Source organism: Chlamydotis macqueenii, chromosome 8, assembly GCF_036417535.1.
Source record: "Chlamydotis macqueenii isolate bChlMac1 chromosome 8, bChlMac1.mat, whole genome shotgun sequence".
Classification (NCBI taxonomy): domain Eukaryota; kingdom Metazoa; phylum Chordata; class Aves; order Otidiformes; family Otididae; genus Chlamydotis; species Chlamydotis macqueenii.
Genome location: NC_141563.1, coordinates 27915812 through 27935591, shown reverse-complemented (window position 1 = coordinate 27935591; position 19780 = coordinate 27915812). Strand labels below are relative to the sequence as shown.

The 19780-nt window shown below is 55.0% G+C and overlaps 1 protein-coding gene across 2 annotated transcripts; it reads right to left on the bottom strand.

The window, feature by feature from the left end:
• Nucleotides 1-220: 220 nt before the first annotated feature.
• Nucleotides 221-15131, bottom strand: LOC147599975 (uncharacterized). 2 transcript variants are annotated; one of them, XM_086753807.1, is made up of 5 exons: nucleotides 15050-15131; nucleotides 4990-5460; nucleotides 3570-3899; nucleotides 3253-3419; nucleotides 221-2445 (listed from the first exon to the last, which is right to left on the bottom strand). In XM_086753807.1, exons 1-5 carry the CDS (start codon nucleotides 15114-15116, stop codon nucleotides 2401-2403), a joined length of 1080 nt encoding a protein of 359 aa, XP_086609933.1. In that variant the 5' UTR covers nucleotides 15117-15131; the 3' UTR covers nucleotides 221-2400. The 2 variants fall into 2 exon arrangements, with proteins under 2 accessions (XP_086609933.1, XP_086609934.1); XM_086753808.1 differs by lacking the exon at nucleotides 221-2445 and adding an exon at nucleotides 2956-3114.
• Nucleotides 15132-19780: the final 4649 nt, after the last annotated feature.

Here is a 19780-nt window from a genome sequence, read left to right as displayed (position 1 = left end):
AGACAGGGAATGACCCTGACTAGAAGCAACACAAGCAGGAGGTGGTGTCCTTCTGAGCCCTCAGAGCTATGGTTTATAGCTGTCTGGCATTTTCACGAGTATCAGCTTTGTGAGTCTTCCTGCTCCGAACTGCTGCTGTTTATCTATGGCAAGGTTTGTTGTGATATACAAAAGCTTTTCAGTTAGATGTTTGCAATGAAAATATGAGGACTTGGACACCTTTGGCATTTGTAACTTTATTGCAGAAAAAAAAAATCCACTATTAACATATTTTACAAAGAAAGTTGCACTTTGGTGTTGGGCGAGTTTTCTTCCTCACCCCTTTCCCCTGGACAGCGATGCATGGGAAACCAGAACAACCAGCCCCTGCCCTTTCGGTTGTGTGCAGAGACACTTTCCAGCTATGCTAGTCTGCACCAGTTCCAGCTAGGATGGAGTTCTATTTTCCACCACTAACTTGCCTCTCTTTGTGCCAAAAACCAGTAGCACCCTGCCCGCGGGCAGGGGAAACAAGTCTGTAGCTAGGGAGATTGCTGTGTGCAGACAATGCTTGATACAAAAGCTTTGGAGTTGTGACAACTGCCCTTTAGTTTTCACGCAATAATAGTAGGAGAGAACCAACCCTTCTTCCCTACTTTACTAGGCATCCTGACAATAAGCAGATGCAAGGCCAAAGCCAACAGCTGAACCCAAACTGCACTGCAGCCATTTGTCAGCCACTTCGGAAGCAGTAACGCAGGAAGGAGGAACTGCTGCCTTACCCAGTTCATCTGTTTGACCCAGACTGGTTCTGCTCCATCTTTGGGCTTGGCAGATAATTTGAGCCCTGCTGGTGGGGAAATTCCTCTTTCCCAGCTAAGACAAGCAATAACAGCACTGGAAAAAAAAGGTACTTTTGCTAGTGAGGCCTGGTATCTGTCCTTTGTGGAGTCAGTGAGTGTTGCTACTGACAGGAGAGGAGAGAGTGAGGATTGTAAGAGCAATGTGGTAGATAATCTCTAGCCCTTGCTGTATCCTGAGGGAGCAACTGGCTTAGTCAAAAATCAAACACCCTAGAGAAGGCATGTGTTTCTCTTTACCTTCAGTCAAATGTGAGTTAGAACACAGGAGCAGATGTTAATTACATGAAGACTTCCATGTCACACACACTCTGGTCTTTCTGAGGCGAGGGCACCAAAAGATCCTCACTTACACTTAAAGGCTCTGGTCTGTGGGTTTCCTTGAGGGGACTCAAGAGCCTTGGATTCAGTCTACAGCAGTGATATTTTGAGGCGAAAGTGCAGAATCTAATCAGCCTAACACCTAGAAAGGGACGGGGAAGAAGGCACCTACATCCAGGATCTGTCCTCATGACAAGACAAAGCTGGCTCAAAGACCAGCATTAGAAGGTAAAGGAGCTTTGACCTTGCATAGCAGAGGAGGGAGAGTGCAGCACTAGTTTTGTACAACGTTCAGCAACCAGATGCTAGCAGCAAAATGGGAGGTACCTGAGGAAAGGCATGTGTCAATCCAGGCAGGGAAATGGACTAAAGCATTTACTGAGCCTGGGCAAGGAGCTTACGCGTATGCTGAAAGCATCAAGTATGGGGAGACACAGTTTCCTAATTTTGGTGAGATCAAATTAGCGTGTCTAATTGGCAAAAGACTGAGTCCTGTCAAGCCCTGTTAAGCTAAAATGATGTTAATTTTCCTGCCAGCAACTTCAAAGCAACATCAAGTAGCAAGGGCACTTCTCCAGTGGCCACAAAACTGTTTTCCCTTGTTAAAGAGAAAAGGTATGCATGTAGGAAGGAAGCAGAGCAGTCTGTCATCCTCCTGGTAGGTGTCTCAGGATGGGCAGTGCCAATCCCAGAACTAAAGCTGAAACAGGAACAAAAAAAAGTGCAAGAAAAAAAACCCCAAACAAACAATATAAAAATACAGAACAAGAGGGAGCCCAAGAGAACTGATTTCCACGTCCTTGGCTCCCTCAGAAAACAGCAGTCTCCTTTGCTAGCACTGTGCTGACACCACCGTGTTAAGAGCTCTTGTATGGATCACTTGCCCACCTCCTTGGAAAGCAGCAGCCGCCAAGATCGACAGAAGAGATCCATGCAGAACGTGATGGCAAAGGTTGTCTTGGCTAATTGGTCACCACATTAAAAGGAGGAGGCACCTCTTCAGGGCATTTTTTTCGAGGAGAGCCTAGAGGAAAGGGCCAGACTTGGGCTCTGATTCCCAGCATAAAAACTTCAACATTGAACTATTTTAAATGTCTAAAATCATAAGCCATCTGAAAAGGATCTTTCAGTTGTGTGCAAATCACAGCCCCTCATTCCTCAGCAGATCGTCTGGGACCAAGTCCTCAAGGCCTTCTCCTCTGGGAAGCTCAGCAGGCCAGGCAGAGGACAGCCTGGTTGCCTAGTAGCTGTAGAGTGAGAGCGGGGTGTCCTCCATCATGTCATCCTAGAAGCAGAGAAGAGTGTGCTTTAATGAGATGTCTGCACAATGGCATACAGTCCCAGCCTGGACGAGTGCTGTGCAGGCAGCACAGCCTCCTCATCCACACTGTCACAGTGTGGCCATCTGCCCAGCAATCCACCTAAATGCTGTTCCTGTGCAATTCCTGGATCTGTGGGCTGTCACTCTGCCCTCCTGGAGAGGAGAGATCTATGCAGGAAGAGCTGCCTGCTGCAGGGATGTGGAAAATTCTGGCTGTGGAAAACTCCACTCAGCTTGAAACAGCAGAAGGGCATCAGCTAGCTGCAGAGGCAATCAGTACTCCTCTGTCCCAGAAAGTACAGTGAGTTAGTTGCAGCTTCCCAGAGCTGATCCAGCCTCTCAAAGCCTCATAACTTTTTATATCCCCAAAGGGTCAAATGCAGACAGACAGACAACCTCCCCAGAACAGAGCACAGAATCTGCTCTGTCATAGTCACAAAGCAAATATATCAGAATACAGGAGGAGAGGCTAGGAAGGGGTAAATTTCAGGGGAAGTTTGGATGGAGCTCTCTTCCTCTCTATTTAACCTCTTAGCATTCCCCTGCAGAGTGAGAGGAAGGCAGAGAGCTTCTTTAGTGGCGAACCTTGAGTCTTGCTGCCTTGATTCAAACCCTGGATGGAAGGAGAGGGACCTAAGATGGAACAGGAGTTGTGATCAGCATTCTTGCTGCTGCAAATACCCAAAGCATCGCTAATGCAGTAGAAGGGGAACTGCAAAGCAGCCAGTGGCAAGCCAGACCATGTCAGGCTGGGCTGAAGGCATTACTCACCATGGGCAGGTCCTGCAGGCGCCGGAACTCCATTCGGCTGTTGTGCTGGCGGTATCTCAGGAAGCCCACCAGGCCTAGGATGCCCACCATGACAATGAAGACGGAGATCACGGTGATTACCAAGGGATCAGCCCTCGTTGTATCAGCCAAAGGAGAACTGGGTAGCTCTGCAAGGATACCAAGGGAATGAGGCCAAAGGACAAAGTAGCAAAGCCTTGTCTGTTTTGGTTCTGCTCAGTACAACTGAGAGGCAATCTGAGGTAGCCCCAACCCTTTGCCATGTTTTGTGAGGGCAGGGACAAAAGCAGAGCATTTACCTGGATTTTCATCATCACCAACATCCAACACAGAAGCTTTCTCATGCATGGGCTTTAATGGCTGCTCCAGTGTAGGCGTGCTGCTGGGGATGGCAGCTGTGCTGGTAGATGTGGAGCTGGTCACAAGAGGTCTCACCGTCACAGTACTGGAGGTGGTAGCAGAGGACGTTCTCCTGATGGTGGAGATGGGAGCAGGGGAGGTTCTGGGCTCCATGGTGCTCTCCTCTGTCACACCCACAGGGCTCGTTCCTGGGCTGGTTTCAGACCTTGCTGCTGTGGGCCCCACAGTCTGCTCATCAGAAGACCCCATCTGAGAGCTGTTAATGGTTGCTGCAAAATAGGAACAAGCAGTTATTTCAAAGGATAAAGTGCAAGTGCACTGTTCTGTGGGACTGGACAAGATGGAAGCAAGGCTGTAAAGAAGACTGCTGGGACTACAGGAAAAGCAGCTTACTGACAGCCCTTTGGAAAACAAGCAGGTCCTATAGCACAGCCAGTGCTGAGCCACGCTATACAGCACAGTGCTTAGAAAGCCCTCTCGGTTTTCATATGTGCCAACCTGCAATGTCAGCCAACCTCAGCTGGGCCCACAAGTCCTGTCCTCTGGGGACAAAGGACAAGCAGAGAAGCCTCAAACAGCTCTGCACAGAGCTGGGGATCACCCCAGAGCAAGAGACTGGGAACGGTATCTCATCCCTCCTTATCGGGAGCACAAGGGAGGCTGCCCAGGGACTGGGTAGCAGCATCCCCTGAGGCTGTGTCCCTGTGTCACAGAACAGCAGGACCCCGTGACACGAGCCAGGGCAAAGGATGCGGTTGTGCATGAACACCAAGCAAATCAATAGTCAATCAATATCTGCCTTGCATCAGGGGCGTGTGACAGGCTGGCAGGCCCCAAGGTGGGCGAGACTGGGATTGCAGACCCTATAGCCCATCACCCTGCTGCCCAGAGGGATATGAAGGTAGGGTAGGGGTTCCCATGCTTGCCCAGGGGTGGACGGGCTGATGCTTGTGCCTGCCCATCTCTGTGCTTTGTGTTAAGGAAGGGTGCACTGCCCTGTTCTGCCAGCAGCAGGGAAGGCTCCTGTCGAGCCCCCAGCCCTGGTGCAGGAAGAGCCCAGCTGGGCAGCACTGCTGAAGCGCGTTGTTTCAGGTGAGATATATAAAGCACTTCCCTGCACACAATCAATGTCCTCAGCAGAAAGCAGCCAGCACAATTAATATCATAATTAATGGGGTTTGCAAAGAGGATGCTGAACTAACAGCACCTCTGCAAGTCAGTCCCACTGAAGTGGCCATGCTTAATGGCTTGTTCCCCTTTTCTCCCTCTCTTTGGTTCCCGTGAGAGTTCACAGAAGTTTCCAGGTTGTGCATCCTTGGGACAGGACTTTCCGCACAGGCAGTAAAGGCAGAACCTCACCCAGCACACTGTTCAGAGGAAGCGTTGGGGTTGCACTGCTGGCGTCATCCATTTCTTCAGTTGTGGTGAAAGGCTCTGTGACTTCGTGGTTGTGCTGGTTCTCTTCCAGAGTACTGGCAGTCGGGGTAGGGGAGGGGATTTCAGTGCTGCTGTTGACTGACAAGCTCACGTTGTGGTGCTCACGCGGTGTAACTGTGATGCCCCCGAGGCTGGCAGTGGGGGAGGCCTGCAGTCTCTCTGCCTTGGTGCCTACCATGGGGGTGGTAGGGATGGAGACATCCTCCATCTCTGTAGCGTGGGCTCCAGTGGCATTGAGTGTTGCAGCAGTCAGGTTTTTCTCCAGGCTTGTCTCGGGAATGGCAGTAGTCACTGGACTGAAGTCAGAGGCTTCCCTTGGCTGATGTGAGGTTAGTACTGTGCTAAGAAAAGGTGATGGTGTCTCCAAGGTCTCTGCTGTCTTCTGTCCTTCTCCTATGGAACAGAGTAAAGAAATGCTGAGAAGTTTGTCAGAGATCCCACACTGAGAGGAGAAACAGAGGAGGCAGCCAGAAATTGAATCTCTCCACCCCATTAACTCCAAATCCAGCACAGGTTCACACTTGCGGAATGGGTTCAAATTGCTCCTCTGTCCTCCTGGCCTCTCTGAGGCAGGGACCTGCTCTAGGGGACCTGTCTTTACCCTCCTCCTCCTCAGGCCCTGTGCTCCTCTTCTGTGAGGTTAGCATCACTAACCTCTCTACCCTGGAGAACCTTTTAAACCTTTTTAAAGGATCTGGACTTTCTAAAAGTATGACCTGAGACATGATTCTGTGAGAAACTTAGATAAGTCTTCCTTGGTCCGTTAAGAGAGTCAGAAGTGGTGCAGAAAAAAAACAGAAGTGGGGAAAAAGTGGAAGTAGATCCTCTAGCTCCCCTGGCCCGATGAAGTGTAGAGAAGTGATGTTTAAAAAGTCTCTGCCTGGTAAGGGCAAAGCGTATATTGCTAGCCACTTAGCAGCAGTGTGGGCTTGCTGCTAGAGGGGAAGCTGAAATGGGTAGCAAGAGAGTACCCCAGCTAAGAGGGCTGGTGGTGCACTTTGGGAGCTGCCTTCGTGAGCTATTTATGAACACATCACCACCGTAAAGTGTGACTGTCGGCACAGAAATGGGGAGCTGCTCAGCCTCCCACTACAGCACACAGGGCCAGCTTCCCTCGCAGGGACCTGCAGCGAGCAAGGATCCCCCCCCAGATCCACAGCCGCTAGACGATGTGACAGCATGCGGGAGGAGGAAAACCACAAGGCTCTTACACTGCCCATTCATCATCATGGATCCTGTGAGGGTTTTTTAGGGTGTAAACAGGAAGAAAACAGAGCCACATCAGGATGGACTCTCCAGACAATTAACAAACATCGCATAGTCAATATTTTGATGATTTCTGTTCAAGTTTCTACCCAAGCCACAGAGGTGTAATGAGCCAACTACAGAAAAAACAGAAAGGTACTGAAGAAAATCCATCTTCATGCGCACTCTCTCCACAGTGGACAAGCATCTGAGGCAGATGCCATAACCAAGAAACACTTATCCACCAACAAAGTAGCCCACTCTCGTACTAAGGCTTTGGGGAAATCTCAGCAGTTTTTAAAAGCTCTTCAGAACGGGCACAGTTATCAGAGCTCCTCTCCAGCTACAGCACTTAACAGGCCCTAAAAAAAGACACAATACATCTCTCTCAAGAGACCTTCGCAGTAACCCAACCAGCTGGAGAATTCAAAACCTTGAAGCAGCCTGTCAGAGCTGTGCTTCCCTGGCCTGGGGCCCCAGTCCCAGGAGGGCTCCGGCGGGGGATGCACGAGCAGGCAGCACAGCCCTGCTCCGCACATTCGGAGAACAAGCTCTCAAGGGGAGCCCCAGCTGGGGCGACTTAAACGTGAGGACCAAAGGCGTAAATGATGCTCCCTTTGGCCTCGCCTGGATCCAGCTGTCCATGGCCAGAATGTGCCTCTAAACAAAGCAAGCTGCTCTCTGAAATGGATCTAAGGCATAGGATACAATTACACCAGTAACACTTGGGAGGAAAAGAGCTGAGCACTATGTTTCCCAGGATCAGGCACCAAGGCTCACAGCTCTCCATGTGACAATTTCCAGCCCTAAACCCCACATTGCTATTCAGCACGCTGCCCGCTGGGCAAGATCCCAGCAGCTCCAGAGCCCGCGCCAGGCAATGCTGAAGGATCCCAGCTGGGCATTGGCAGATGCTCGCTCTGTAAACACCCCCCTACCTGCTCTTACGCAGCAAGAGACGCACACAGAGCTGCGCTGTCACCGTGGGGTAAACAGGAAAGGTGGTGGCCAGGTGCCTGGCCAGCAGCGAGCCTGGCTACGTGCTGCTTTGAATAGCTGGCCTGTGCCCGGGACAGCCTGGCAAGCTGTGACTGGGGTCATGCGGAGGAAAGATTCGGGCAGAGCTGTCTTGCACAAAAGCCTGAGCAACTCCGAAACAGCCGTGCCAGTTTCTGGCTAGAAAAGGAAAGCCGGGGGGAAGGTGGATGAGTCTGGGCCCTACATGCCAGGGCACCTTCCCGCAGTGTCAGGAACCGGCATCCCTGCCAGGAGGTGCTGTGGGGCAGGAGGGTTTGCGGGGACAAACAGCTCCCCCCGCCCTGCGAATAACGACGGGCTGCACACACAGCTCCGCGCTGTCTGCAAGAGAGAGAGCTACTGGGAGTAAAATTTCCCTGAGCTCTTCTCTCCAGAAGTAGTCACACAGCTCCTTCCCACAGAATTGCCTGGTGTCCATGATCACCAAGGAAGCGGTGCCCGGGCGGATGGGCTGCTCTGGCCCTGCATCCCACAGGAACGTAGCAGGACCGTTGCAGAAAGGCTTGTGCTGTGGCAGCAGCCGGCCCGGGTCTGGCGTAACACAGCACTGAGGTGTGTAAATCCTGGTTTGTAGAGAACTGCAGAAGAGATGCTAAAATTGGCAAGTACGGAGCAGGAGGAGGAACTGCTGGGGCAGCAGGGCAGGCGATCAGAGACCTTTGAGCAAGGCAGGTGTTGATGGCACCCGGATTAGCAGGTCATCCAGCCCAGCACATCACAGCACATCCAGCTCAGGAAACAAAGGAGAGCTTGAAAAAAGGGAGAGCCTAAACCAGGCTAACACAAAGACTCCAGCCATTAAGAAATGATGGTGGGAAGATAGAGAACAAGGCAAGAGCCTTAAGATGCGCAAGGAAACAAAGGACAGTGAGTAAATCCTGATCACTGCGGAACAGGCATTAAAAAGATCACCATCACCCTCCATCAGCTCCTAAGGGGTGAGGGCACATACAAAGCCAGCACAGTCACCAAGCAAAGCACCTGATAGGTGCAACTTGGTGCTTGTGAGCATGTGGGTGTGAAGAGTGCAAGCACTAATGAGTTTTATTTCAGTTTTGTTTTAAAATAAAAATACTCCCCCGCAGGGTCTTGCATTAAGACTTGCTACATCGTTGCTGCAATCCACAATTTTGTTTCCCACAGTTTTATCACCCAAACAGGCAACTCATTCCCACCCAGCTCCGGTGCAAACCCTGCAGTACGGCGAGAGAGAGCACGGCTCTGCTGCGAAGCTGCTGCGGCTGGCCGTGCTGGATGAGACCCAGCAAACCCCATGCCAGCTGTGACCCCTCCAGGATCTAGCCACTGTGGTCTGCTCTGGATCCTTGGTGCCCGACAAGTCGGAAAATCCCCAGCTCCAGCGCTGTCGCTGCTGCTTCAGTCTCTGAGTGATGATGTTTTTAGCTGTTTATCAGTTACTTACAGAGACGCAGGTCAGAGCTCGTTACTCTGGCATCATCCTGGAGGAGCTCTGCTTCCTGCACTGCATGCCAGGGAGGCTGTGGCTGCATTCCCTAAGGCATTGCCCTCATCGGCTCCTGCAGACAGGAGGGAATCATGCCCCTCTTGTGTCAGATGGAAAGGGAAGGAGTTGGAGTGGATGCTTCACCTTCTCTGGGATCCTCCAAGGCCTGACAGCTGCAGCAGCCCAAGACAGCTGGTGAAGGTGCAGTTGCCCTTGAATCCATAATAAAGCAACTACGACAGTGCTGCCAGTGAAGAAGCAGGACCAGCTGCAAGCAAGAGCTCTGATAATAACAGCATCTCTGTCTCTCTGACAAAGAACCAAGGATGGGTTTGCTTTGGTTACGCCACAGTGCCTGCTAAAGCAGAGCTGGCTGGCAGTCCCCTGACTACAGCCCCGCATCTGTGCTAACCACCAGGCTCAGTCTGTGCGTGGTGAGAACCAGCGAGCTCAGACCACATTAGGGCAGGGCTGGTGGATTTGGAGCGGCTGCTCCCATCAGACAGTGCTGACTGCACTGACCTCTGTCTGGGAAACAAGAGGGGCGAAGGAAGAGAGCGGCCCCAAGGAAGGAGGGATGCAGCCAGCTGAGAAGCCCCTGCCTTGGACAAGGGTGGGAAACACTCCCTGCTCTGCGAGGGAAGGGAGGGCTCTGAGCATCAGCCCACAGCTTCAGCCCCTCTCCAGCGCTGCATGACAGTGAGGGACCTCCACACATCGACCCAAGCTCCCACCAGCTCCAGAGCAGACATGGTATAAATATGCCATAACGGAGAGGAGTGAAGGAAGCCAGCTCTGCAGGAGACGGGGCCATTCCTGCTCTGCGCTCTCTGCCCAAGTTTCAGGGCTGGGGCCAAGCAAGGGGCAGAGGAAGGTTTGCAAAACCAATGCAGAGCACTTCCACTGTGTCAGGGCGACCACACAGAGTGGGGACATCTCCTCCATCCTCTGCCACAGCAAGCACCCCACCGTCTATTTGTCTTTCAGAATAAACCAAGGTAGTGAGCAGGACCTCAGCTGGACCAGCTTGTGGACAAGCTCTTGCCACAACCCTCCTGTCCCAGTCCCAGCAGCATCCTCTGCACCCTCCTTCCTGTCTCAGCCACTAACTCCCTGAAGGTCCACGTAAATCTGACTCCAATCCATAGGCTTTACCACCGTTTCTAAATCCTTCTTAGGGTGAGATGTAGGAGAGCCACGTAAGGTAAGGAAGCCAGCGGCAGGCTGGCTGCTGGGGCTCGAGGGAAAGCAGGGCAGAGGGGTGCAGGTTGCAGTCACAGCTGGAAGAGGCAGACAGAGACCCAGGTGAGACCTGAGCACAAAGACAAGAAAGGATCCACCCGGGATTTCAGAAGAAGTGCCCGAGGGAGCAAGACTCCTGGTGTGGATGTATCTTCCTGCACAGGCTGTCACTGTCTGCAGATAGCACCTCACTTACATCAGCTTCCTACAGAACGCATGTCAAACCACTACGCTGATTCATTGAAAAGGCACCCAAACCCTTCTAGAATGCTATTTTTGTGCAGTAACTGAATTCAATTTCCATTTAAGTGTAACAGCTCAAGTTGCAAACAACCTAGTAAAATGCAAAATTAATATACTGTTTACAAAGTAACATCATCAGCTGTAACCTATATGTATTTAAGCAATTACATTATATCCTATTGCTTAGCAAAGTGCTCCATTAAGTGCAGAAATTATCTTTTGTTGCCAGTTATTACATTTTTATGGTTACCAACTAACGGTAATTAAACGACCTCTTCAAGGAAAAAGAGCTTGAGTATAAATGCAAATAAAACCATATAGCGGGATTTAAAATCAAGGCTCTTCATTTAATTTAAAAGCAGAACTGGAGTAGCTGCTGATTAGATACCAGTCGAGCCTGACCTCTTCTCCTTAACTCAGAGCTTGGAATATAAAAAAACAAGTGGCAGAAGAGATTTCTAGAGCCCTTCAGGTAGGTGCCAGATGCACCCAGGGATGCTGTAGAGCAAACACCCTCATCATGATGAAGCGAGGCTCAGAGAGGCAGATCCGGTACAAAGGGCAACTGCTTTGTAAACTCAGCTCCAGTTCGATACCTCACAGGACCTTGATGGAAGCAGGATGCCACTGGGCTGCACTTGCTGCAGGCTCCAGCGCTCCCCCTGCCAGGGCTGATGCCAGGACTGTCCCCATCGCCATCCTGGGTAGAGAGGCTGAACCGGCTCCGTCTGCTGCGAGGAGTCCAGGCATGGGGCACAGGGACAGGTCGGACCTCGCAGCCTGCTTGGCAACCACAGCAAAGCTTTTGCGCGGCAGCAAGTTAATTCACCGCCCCACGTGGCCTCTGCGAGCTGAGCCGTGCCCTGTTGCTCAGGCAGCAAAACTGGGGTTGGGGTTGAACTGGAGGTGCCAAGCGCCCAGTGCAGCCCTGGAAAGCGGCCAGGCCAGGCCATGCTGCAAGGCAAGGGCTGCGGTAAGGGACAGGAATAGAAACTGAGAAGCTCCTTCCAGCCCGATAGGCAGGTGGCCACGAGCCGAGCACGAGACGGGGCTCAGATTAGATACGGGGTGCCGAGTGAGTGCGGCACTGGGGAGAGACAGCTCAGCACCCAGCCTGCCCGGGCAGGCAGCAGGACGCTTCCCCGGGGCATTTGCAGATGCCAGGCCTCAGGCTTGAACCCCTGGGGAGCAAAAAGGGGAGCCAGTGCTACCACCTTGTTTGGTGGCACTGCATCTGGGACAGGGACAACCAGCCAATGGTGGCCTGGAAAAGCCAGGCAGGGCAAGAGTTGTGAGAGCAGAGAGGAGCAGCCCTGGAAACAGCACCGTAAGTGCCAAGCACAGGTTCTTCAATACTAGGAAAACCCATAAAGCAGCATAGGCATGCCCAGAGTACACAGCGGTGCCGGAGCCTGAGGCGGGAGGGTGGCAGAGCCAGCCCAAGTGCCTGCCTGCAGGACGTAGCACCCCAGGGTGGCACACTCTGCCTAGCCCTGCCACATCAGCCCTTCCCCACCCAGCCCAGGTGGGCAAAGATGCAAGAAACTGCTTTCCCACAGGAAAAGTACGAAGCCCCATCACTGATCCCCCATCTAGAAGTGAGGGAGCTTATCCTGAATTCCTGCTGGAGGGCAAAAGGTGAGAGCAGGCTGCCTTGCTCCGCCACCACTGTCACACCAGCCAGTTATTTTCCACTGGCCGCACGCAGCTACGAAGCACCCTGCTTGGCAAGAAGGTGCCCAGGAGGCTCCCATGCTGTTTGCTTTGTTCCTCGGTGGAGGGATTGAGCCATGATGAAGACCCCTTTGCCCAGAGGCTGCTGGGCACCCAAGGCCTGGGAAGCCTGCCCTTCTCTGGGGCTGCGTGACCCCAATCATACAGCAACAGCAGGGAGCTCTGGCATCAGCCAGCCCTGGCCCTGCTTACCTCGGGAGTCACAGCTGCAGTGAAGGAAGCAGTCATGTCATTAGAAGAAAATTAATTAGCCAGTTACCTTAATAGCAGCCCTATGTCAGCAGGGAGCCAGTCTCCAGTGCAGCGTGACATGAGCTAGGGGGAGTCTGGACATCAGGAAACCTGCCCAGCCATGAGCAGCCCCTGGGACCTTCCAGCTGCATGGCTGGTGGTTTCATGGGCTGTGGGGCTTGGAGGCCCTGGGCAGCGGTGGTCTGGGTCATGCAGGGCGAGCAGCCCTACGGAGTCAGGACACAGCCCCAGACCCGAGAGGTCCTGAGCCTCATGAGGGCAGCTGCACAGACTGTGGTGGGGACAAAGGCAGGCAGCGTCACTGCGAGGTGGCCCTGTGGAAACCTCTACAGCAAGAACCGTGTCCGCCCACCCAGAAGGTCTCGGTGGAAAGGAAGGAGGGAGAGGGGCCTCCGTGCTTTGGATCCTCCCTGCTTCCCTTTGCCAGGCGGGATGGGGCCAAGGGAGCTGAAGGAGGCGAGTGCTTTGCCCCTGCCCAGCAGGTCAGGCCTTGGAAGGGCAGCAGGGAGAGGATCCACCCTGCATTGGGGGAAGAGCACACGCAGAAATGGCATCAAAGATCGACAGCAGGACATGATGGGGCTGGGCAGGGGGTGCAGGGTCTCCAGGTGCACACAGACCACCCTGAGGAGAGGACCCAGTTGTGACTCAATTCTGGGTGCAGGTGAGCTGGGGCTGTCCAGCCAGGGTGGGGGTGGGTCCATCCTCTCCCCCTCACCCTGGGCAAACAAGGGGAAAAAAATCATGGCAAATCTGTGGGGCTCTGCAAGTGGACACACTGCCCGCCAGTGTGCACGGGCCCGGGCGCTGACAGACAGGGCTTTATGCTCTCACACCGCTCCCGTCCCTACGCCGTCCCCTCCTCTTGCGAGGCAGCTCGGCGTGGGAGGGGAAGGCAGCAAAATGCCCAGACCAAAATTACTCCGGGGTTTTATTTGTAAGGCTAACGGTGCTGGAGGAAGTGGATTTCCGCAGGCAGCAAAGAAAGGCTGCATTGAGAGACTGGGGTGGGCAGAGCACGGGGGACGCGGCAGCCAGAGCCCCTCTGCAGCCCCGCAGCAAAATCGGCCGGGGATCGCGAGCAGGCACTGCCGGACAGGGGGGCAAAGGAGATCTGTGCCGGGGGCAGGGCAGAGACCAGCTTGCGGAGCCGGGACAAGCCTGGTTTTGGACAGGTTTATCTGGGGACTGTGGACTTTGGGGCCAATCTCCAGGTGAACCTTTCCTTCCCCCGTCACTGTCCTGCTAGAATTCTCTCGTGTCTCATAAGGGGTTGTGCTTGCTATAGGACAGTTTTTTTTTTTATTGCTGGCATCTCTGCCGTGCCATCTATTTTCACAAAACATTTGCTTTCTCATCGGTGGCTGGGACTAGCTAGGAGACCCAAAAGCCATGAGGACAAGGGCCAGGCCAGCTGCATAGGTGCCATTTCCTGAGGCTGCGTCCTGGGATTGGGACGCTAAGCATAAGAGATCCCAGGAAAAATCCAGCGCAGCCTTAATTCTGCCATGTCCCAGCAGCTTGAGTCTTGGACTTCGCAGCGAGAGGGCTCCTACGAGCCAGCTGGGGCGAGTGGCTCTGCGGGGGTACCCCAGCGTGCGGGAGGCAGGAAACGCTGCGAGACACGGGGCCAGCGCAGCTGGCGGCAGCCCCGAGCTCTTCCTCCTCCTGGGTGATGGAAATCCCGAGTGGTCCCTCTGCCAGCGGCCGGTCACCTGCCGGCACCTGGGCAGAGCGCAGCCACCCTCGCTCGGGGAGCGCAGCGTTACCCAAGGCTTTGCCCACAGAAAAGGGGCTGGTTTGGGAGTGTTCAGCCTCAAACCCAGCCAAACCGCATCCGGCACCCAAAACCTCAGCCTGAGCGCTGCTCTCGCTGCCGGGGCTCGGCCCCGCAGGCGCCTCGGCTCGGGTTTTCCAGCCCAATTAGTTATTAGAACCCGAGTTTCTGTGTGTTACCCCTCGGTTTCTATTGCTGCCCGCACCGTGCTGCGGTCTGGCCGGGGTCTGGCCAAGGGTTTTTTCTCAGCTGCCAAGAAGAGGAAACACGTTTGCTTCCCGAGCCCCTAAAAGCCGGCTCAGACGTGGTCACCGCCAGAGCCACGGGGGATGGCGACAGCCCCCCCCCCCGCCCCACTCGGGACACGCTCCCAGCCACGCGGCCCGGCTCGGTGGACGGGGCTGTCAGACTGCGCCTGCCCCACGTGGGGACGTGTTGCTCGTGAAGCCGAGCCGAAATAAAGCCCAGGAGAGGCTGCCCAGGGCCGGGGGTCTGGCTCCTGCTCCATCCCGAACACCGGCGTCGCCTCCCCTCCCGCTGCACGACGGGACGGGCGCCCCGGGCCGGCGGGCGGCGGCAGAGCTGGGGCTTTGTCCGGGGTCCCCTCGCTGGGGAAGCTCAGCCTGGGCAGCCCAGAGCTGCAGGGAGGGAGCTGGGGGCCTCGCAGGGCTGGATGCGGGTGGGCGAGTGGCTGCGGGCTCCCTGCTCCCCTCCCCGCGCATCCCCCACGGGTTCCTCGAGGTGACCCCGGGCCCGGCCCGGCTGGCGGGGGAAGCAGCGCCGGGGCCGGGGATACTTTGCCCCGGTTTCGGGACTGCTCCTCGGAGGTTTCCGTCCCCGGGGAGGGCTCCCCGCACCCTCCTCCCGCAGCCCCACCAGCGGGCGGAGGAGCGTGGGCCCCGACGGCTGCCCCACTCCCCGTCCCGGGACCCCCCGGGCCGCCCCCCCCCGTCCCCCGGGCCCCCTGGGGCGGCCGGCCCCGGTACCTGGCAGGGCGCAGAGGAGGCAGCAGGCAGCGGCGAGGCGGAGCAGGGCGCGCCGCGTCCCCTCCATGCTGGGCCGATCCGCGCTGGCTCCGCCGGCGGCACCGGGGCGGGACCGGCGGGGCGGGGCGGGGCGGGCGGCACGTGGTCCGGCCCCGGAGGCGCGGGGCGGGGGCCACTGCCACCCCCCGCACTCCCAGCACCCCCCGCATCCTCTGGTCAGTCCGGCCCTCGCATCCCTGGTCCGGCCCCGCACCGTCCCCGCACAGTCCCCGCCGCTCCCGATCCGGTACCCGGTACCCCGGGTACTCTTGGTCCAGTCCCGCACCGGCCCCGGCATCCTCGGACCGGTCACCTCTGGTTCGGCCAAGACACCCCCGGTCCAGTCCTTCCCCGTCCCAGGCATCCCCCATCCAGTCCTACACCACCCCGTCACCCCATGCTGGCCTAAGTGACCTTGGTCCAGGCCCTCACCGTCCCCAATCTGATCCCACAAAGGCCCTGGCACCCCCCAGCTGAGGCTGGCACCCCCTCTTCTGCCCCACAGAGGGGCGGGGACAGTGGCCAAGCCCAACATGGGGCATCACCCTCGGGCCCCTGCACTGTTTTGGAGTATCTGAGTCTGCAGGCATGGAGCTGCTCCAAGCACCCCTGGGTGCTGCCCTGGCCAGGACTGAGCTGGGTGCTCCAGGTGCCACAGCTGGTTTCCCAGGGTATCCTGCAGCCAGTGGGGCACCCCTTGGCTCCACATCCCTCCCAGCCTCCTAGGCACTGGCCAGCCCCATCCAGGGTTCAGAAAGTTTGACTGCTCTCTTCTGGTTGGCTTTTCTGAAGAAGGAACCCCATCATGAAGCTGCTGGTGGCCAGGCACCTGGCAAGGCACCCTGCGCCCAGGCTGCTCTCCGGAAGGACCAAAAACCCCGTGCCATGGTGCTTCCTCTCTGGCCCTAGCCTCAGATGGTGCAGCTGGAGTGAGCCCTCCTGTCCTGCCCCATCAGCTCTCACAGACACAATAGGAAGGTTTTGGGCTGCTATGATCTGCAAAGGTGCCCTTCGTCCATAAGATGTGAAGAACATGGGGCCTTGGAGGCATCCAAGGGCGCCACATCATGGCATGGTCCTTGCTGACCCTCTCTTGGGCTGCTTTGGCAGAGGTGAGGCTGTGGGTCCCCTCCTCTGTCCCGATACCTATGTCTGCAGCACCACGGGACAGAGAAGGAAGGTGGAAATTGATATTTTTGTTCTCCAAGAGATCTTGCCTCCCTTCTTTAACATGGGGCTCCTTGGTAGCTCCTGCCCTCAGTTCAGAGGCAGGTAGAAGAGAACAGGGCTGATCTGATGCAGAACTGAGCACATCTTTTACCAGCTCTTAAAAAAACCCCAAAATTAAATCTCAGTCCCTCATTGGTAATGTGTTTCTAGCTGCTTTCTACTCATCACCACTAAAACTAGATGTAGCAGCTTCTGGCATCCCGTCAAGGCAGAAGTAATTTGGCTTGTACAAATTTCCCAGTTCTAAAGGGAATTATTTTAAGTGTATTTACAACTTCTTGGTAAATTATAAAAGTTTTCTGCTTCCTGTAGACACCACAGGGCTACTCCGCAGAGCAAAGCCTCCTGTACACCAGACACGGTTGGCTTTTGGTGGCGGTGCCACCCAACCCAGCACCTCAGGGTGGCTGGGAGCCTGCCACCTCTCACCAGCAAGGGACCTGGGCATTTCTACCCCCATGGGCACCCATCCCTGTGGAGGACGTGAGCACTGGGGGATGCCGGCACTGCTGGCTGTGACCAGCATTCATGAGCGCATTGAACGCCAGCAAGCTTCTGACTCATATCTCTCCTCTGGTCTCTCTCTGGAGACACCAAAATGCTGTTCATCTCAGCGGGCTTATAGATAGCGACTCCCAGTTGTCAAGGTTACCGGTCCTTCTGCTTTAATTAAGCGTATAGACACGGCACAGGGTATCTTCAACAGCTGGGGGACAAGGAGAGCCCTGGGCTGGCACTCCCCGAGGGGTCTGTGAGCAGCACCATAAACCTGGGCAGATGAGCCCCCCTGCAGGTCGCTGCTATTACTTTAGCTGATCTCTGCTCTCATTAGGATTATGATTAATATACTAATGAGGCGTCATCATCTCCCCATAGCACAGAAGGGGCAGCGGGGAGTGAGAAAAGTGACTGCATCACCATTACAGCATCTTTGCTGTGACACTGCTGCTCTCCCACCCTGGAGAAGGGAGTAAAACCAAGGGGCACTCTAACATGTCCATAGTGCATGGACACTTTCTTGTGGAGCAAGCAAAAATATTCCCCTCAGATATCAGGCAGCAGCCTCCTACGTTCGTGGGGGCTCTGACTTGCACAGGGGTAGTCGCTGTTCTCGAGAAGGACCAAACCCACCCTTTCAAATCCGTGCAGCACCTAGAACAGACAGGTCTGGGCAGCAACGAAGTCGAGGACTGAGAATAACTTCCGAAAGAAAGTTTTGTGCTTGAAAAACACAGCGTCAACTTCTGCCAGTGTCACGCTCTCTTGCCATGGCTTTATTTAGCTCCTGTCCTTTTGTTTCTGGCCAGTGGCCAAAGCCCGGAGCAGGCCAGAGATGATAATGTTGATTGTGTTAATTTAATAGGAAGAAAATAAGTGAGTGGAAAATAGTGGCAGCAAAAGGACTGGCAAGAAGTAAGGGCATAGGTAGGAAGGAGGGAGATGTTTGCTGTGGGAGTGATGCGTAAGCTCAGTGCTTGGGCTGTCCCCCCGCCCCGGGTATGACGCGGGCTGAGTGTCCCAGGTGTGAGCAGAGCTGCAGAGCAGCTTTTGTCCCGCTGCCACCATCACCCCAGCGCAGCCCTGCAATCTGAAGAGTGATCACCTCCTTCGCACAGCCTGGAGGAGAGTGGTTGCAAGAGCGGGAGCCCTGGGCAGAGGGATGGCAGCTGTGGGGACGCGAGTGGGTTCACCTGGGCTCTGGGCTCACGTAAACCATCCCATTTCTTGCTCTTCAGCCTCCCTCTCCTCTGCCTTTCGCCACCAGGCATGGGAGCATCGCTGGTGCACATCCCACCCTGCCCTTGCAAAGAGCTCAGCGGATCCCAGCCTGCCCCGTGCCACCTTGCAAACCTGCCTTTTCAGAATGGCTGGGCGTGGTCAGAGTTGGTTTTGAGTTGGTCTTGGGGTAGATGGGCCAATATATCACCCCCAGACGGCTGCTCTCGTCCTCCAGAAGCACTTCACTGCGGGATGGGGAGAGTGGCTGCTCTCAAATAGAGACAACTTGGCACTTGAAGGCATTTTGAGTTCTGATGGGTGCTGGTAGCCAACTGCCTGGAGCAGAAGAGCTAATCCAAGGTGAGTCATTCCCCTCTCCTCAAGGCTGGAACATTAAAACAGTTGGTTTTTTTTTATGAAAGGCAAATTAAATCCCAGAAGTCAGAACCAAGAAAAAAAGAGTTTATCAAAGAGCAGAAGGTGCTACTGGCTGACTTGCGGGCAGGCAGAGGGAGCATTTGCTCAGCAGCCCAGGTTATTATACCTCCTCTGTCGCTCCCCCAACGCAAAAAGCACTGGCATTCATCTATTTTTAATAACAGTGACGCAGGCAGTGAACCTGACTTCAAGGCTGGGAGCTTGTCTTCTTCCCGCTGCGTGTCTGCCCTGACTCATCTTCCTTTCCAAGGGCGCTTCACAGCTTTGTAACCCAGCGAAGGAAGAAAAGAAAAACAGAACTGAGGAAACAAAGCAGATCAGACAGGAAAGCATCGGAGACAGAGAACCGTTCTGGGAGAGGAATAATAAACACTGGGACTTCACTGGCTCAGGGAGCCAGGGAAAATTAAGGAGCTGGGAGACCCAAATGTATCCGGGGATGTGCTGATCTGAGAACGGGATCTCTCAGACAGCTCAGCGGGGATCTGGTAGCAGCTGGATGCTTGTAGGTCTTGAAGCTCTGCAGAAAGGGCTGCAGGAAGCAGGGGCAGAGCTGTGGGTGCCCAAGTGGCTGGGGAAAACAAGCTGAAGAGCTCTGCTGTGCCACGAAAGGGACGGGTCTTTGCGCCGTCAAAATTGCAGAGGGCAGCAAGTGTGAGGAGGAGAGTGACCAGAGGAGGAGAGGCTGCTGCACAGCCCAGCGAAGTGAAAAGCTGCGCTTTCAACCCAGAGAGGAGCTGGCTTAGCTGGGGAGGGAGGATGGCACACCAGGCAATGCGGCACTGGGAGTGATGGCCACATGGACTGGTGGCCTCGATGCTTGATAGGACTGCATGGTCTCTTTGGATGCCCACCATGGACCAAGCCAGTGCAAGTATTTCTGCACTCTGGTGGCTGTTAATGTGAATACACCTTTTGACAGACATTTACGGTTTTTCCTTTACAAAATTGGTATTTTGGCATCAGACAACCCAAAAACTCAGGAACTGCTGAGAAGACCTGTGTCTCATGTGTGCCCTGAGAGCTGGGGTCTCACCCTTTGCCCCTCAGCTTCTAAGGGCCGGAGCATGGTCTGATGGGCTCTCTTCGGGGCTGAAGCCACCTAGGCACAGTGGCACAGGGCCAGTCCTGGCTCACCGTCCTGGTGCTGCACAGTCTCACGGCTGGGAACATCGCAGAGCAGGCTGGAGCAAGCCGTCCGGCTCTGTGCCGCTCCATGCCCATGGTACCACCAGGAGCTTGGCCCTAGCCGTGCCACGGCACCGCTGCAGTGTGGACAGTTGAAGCCAAGACAGCAGATGGCTG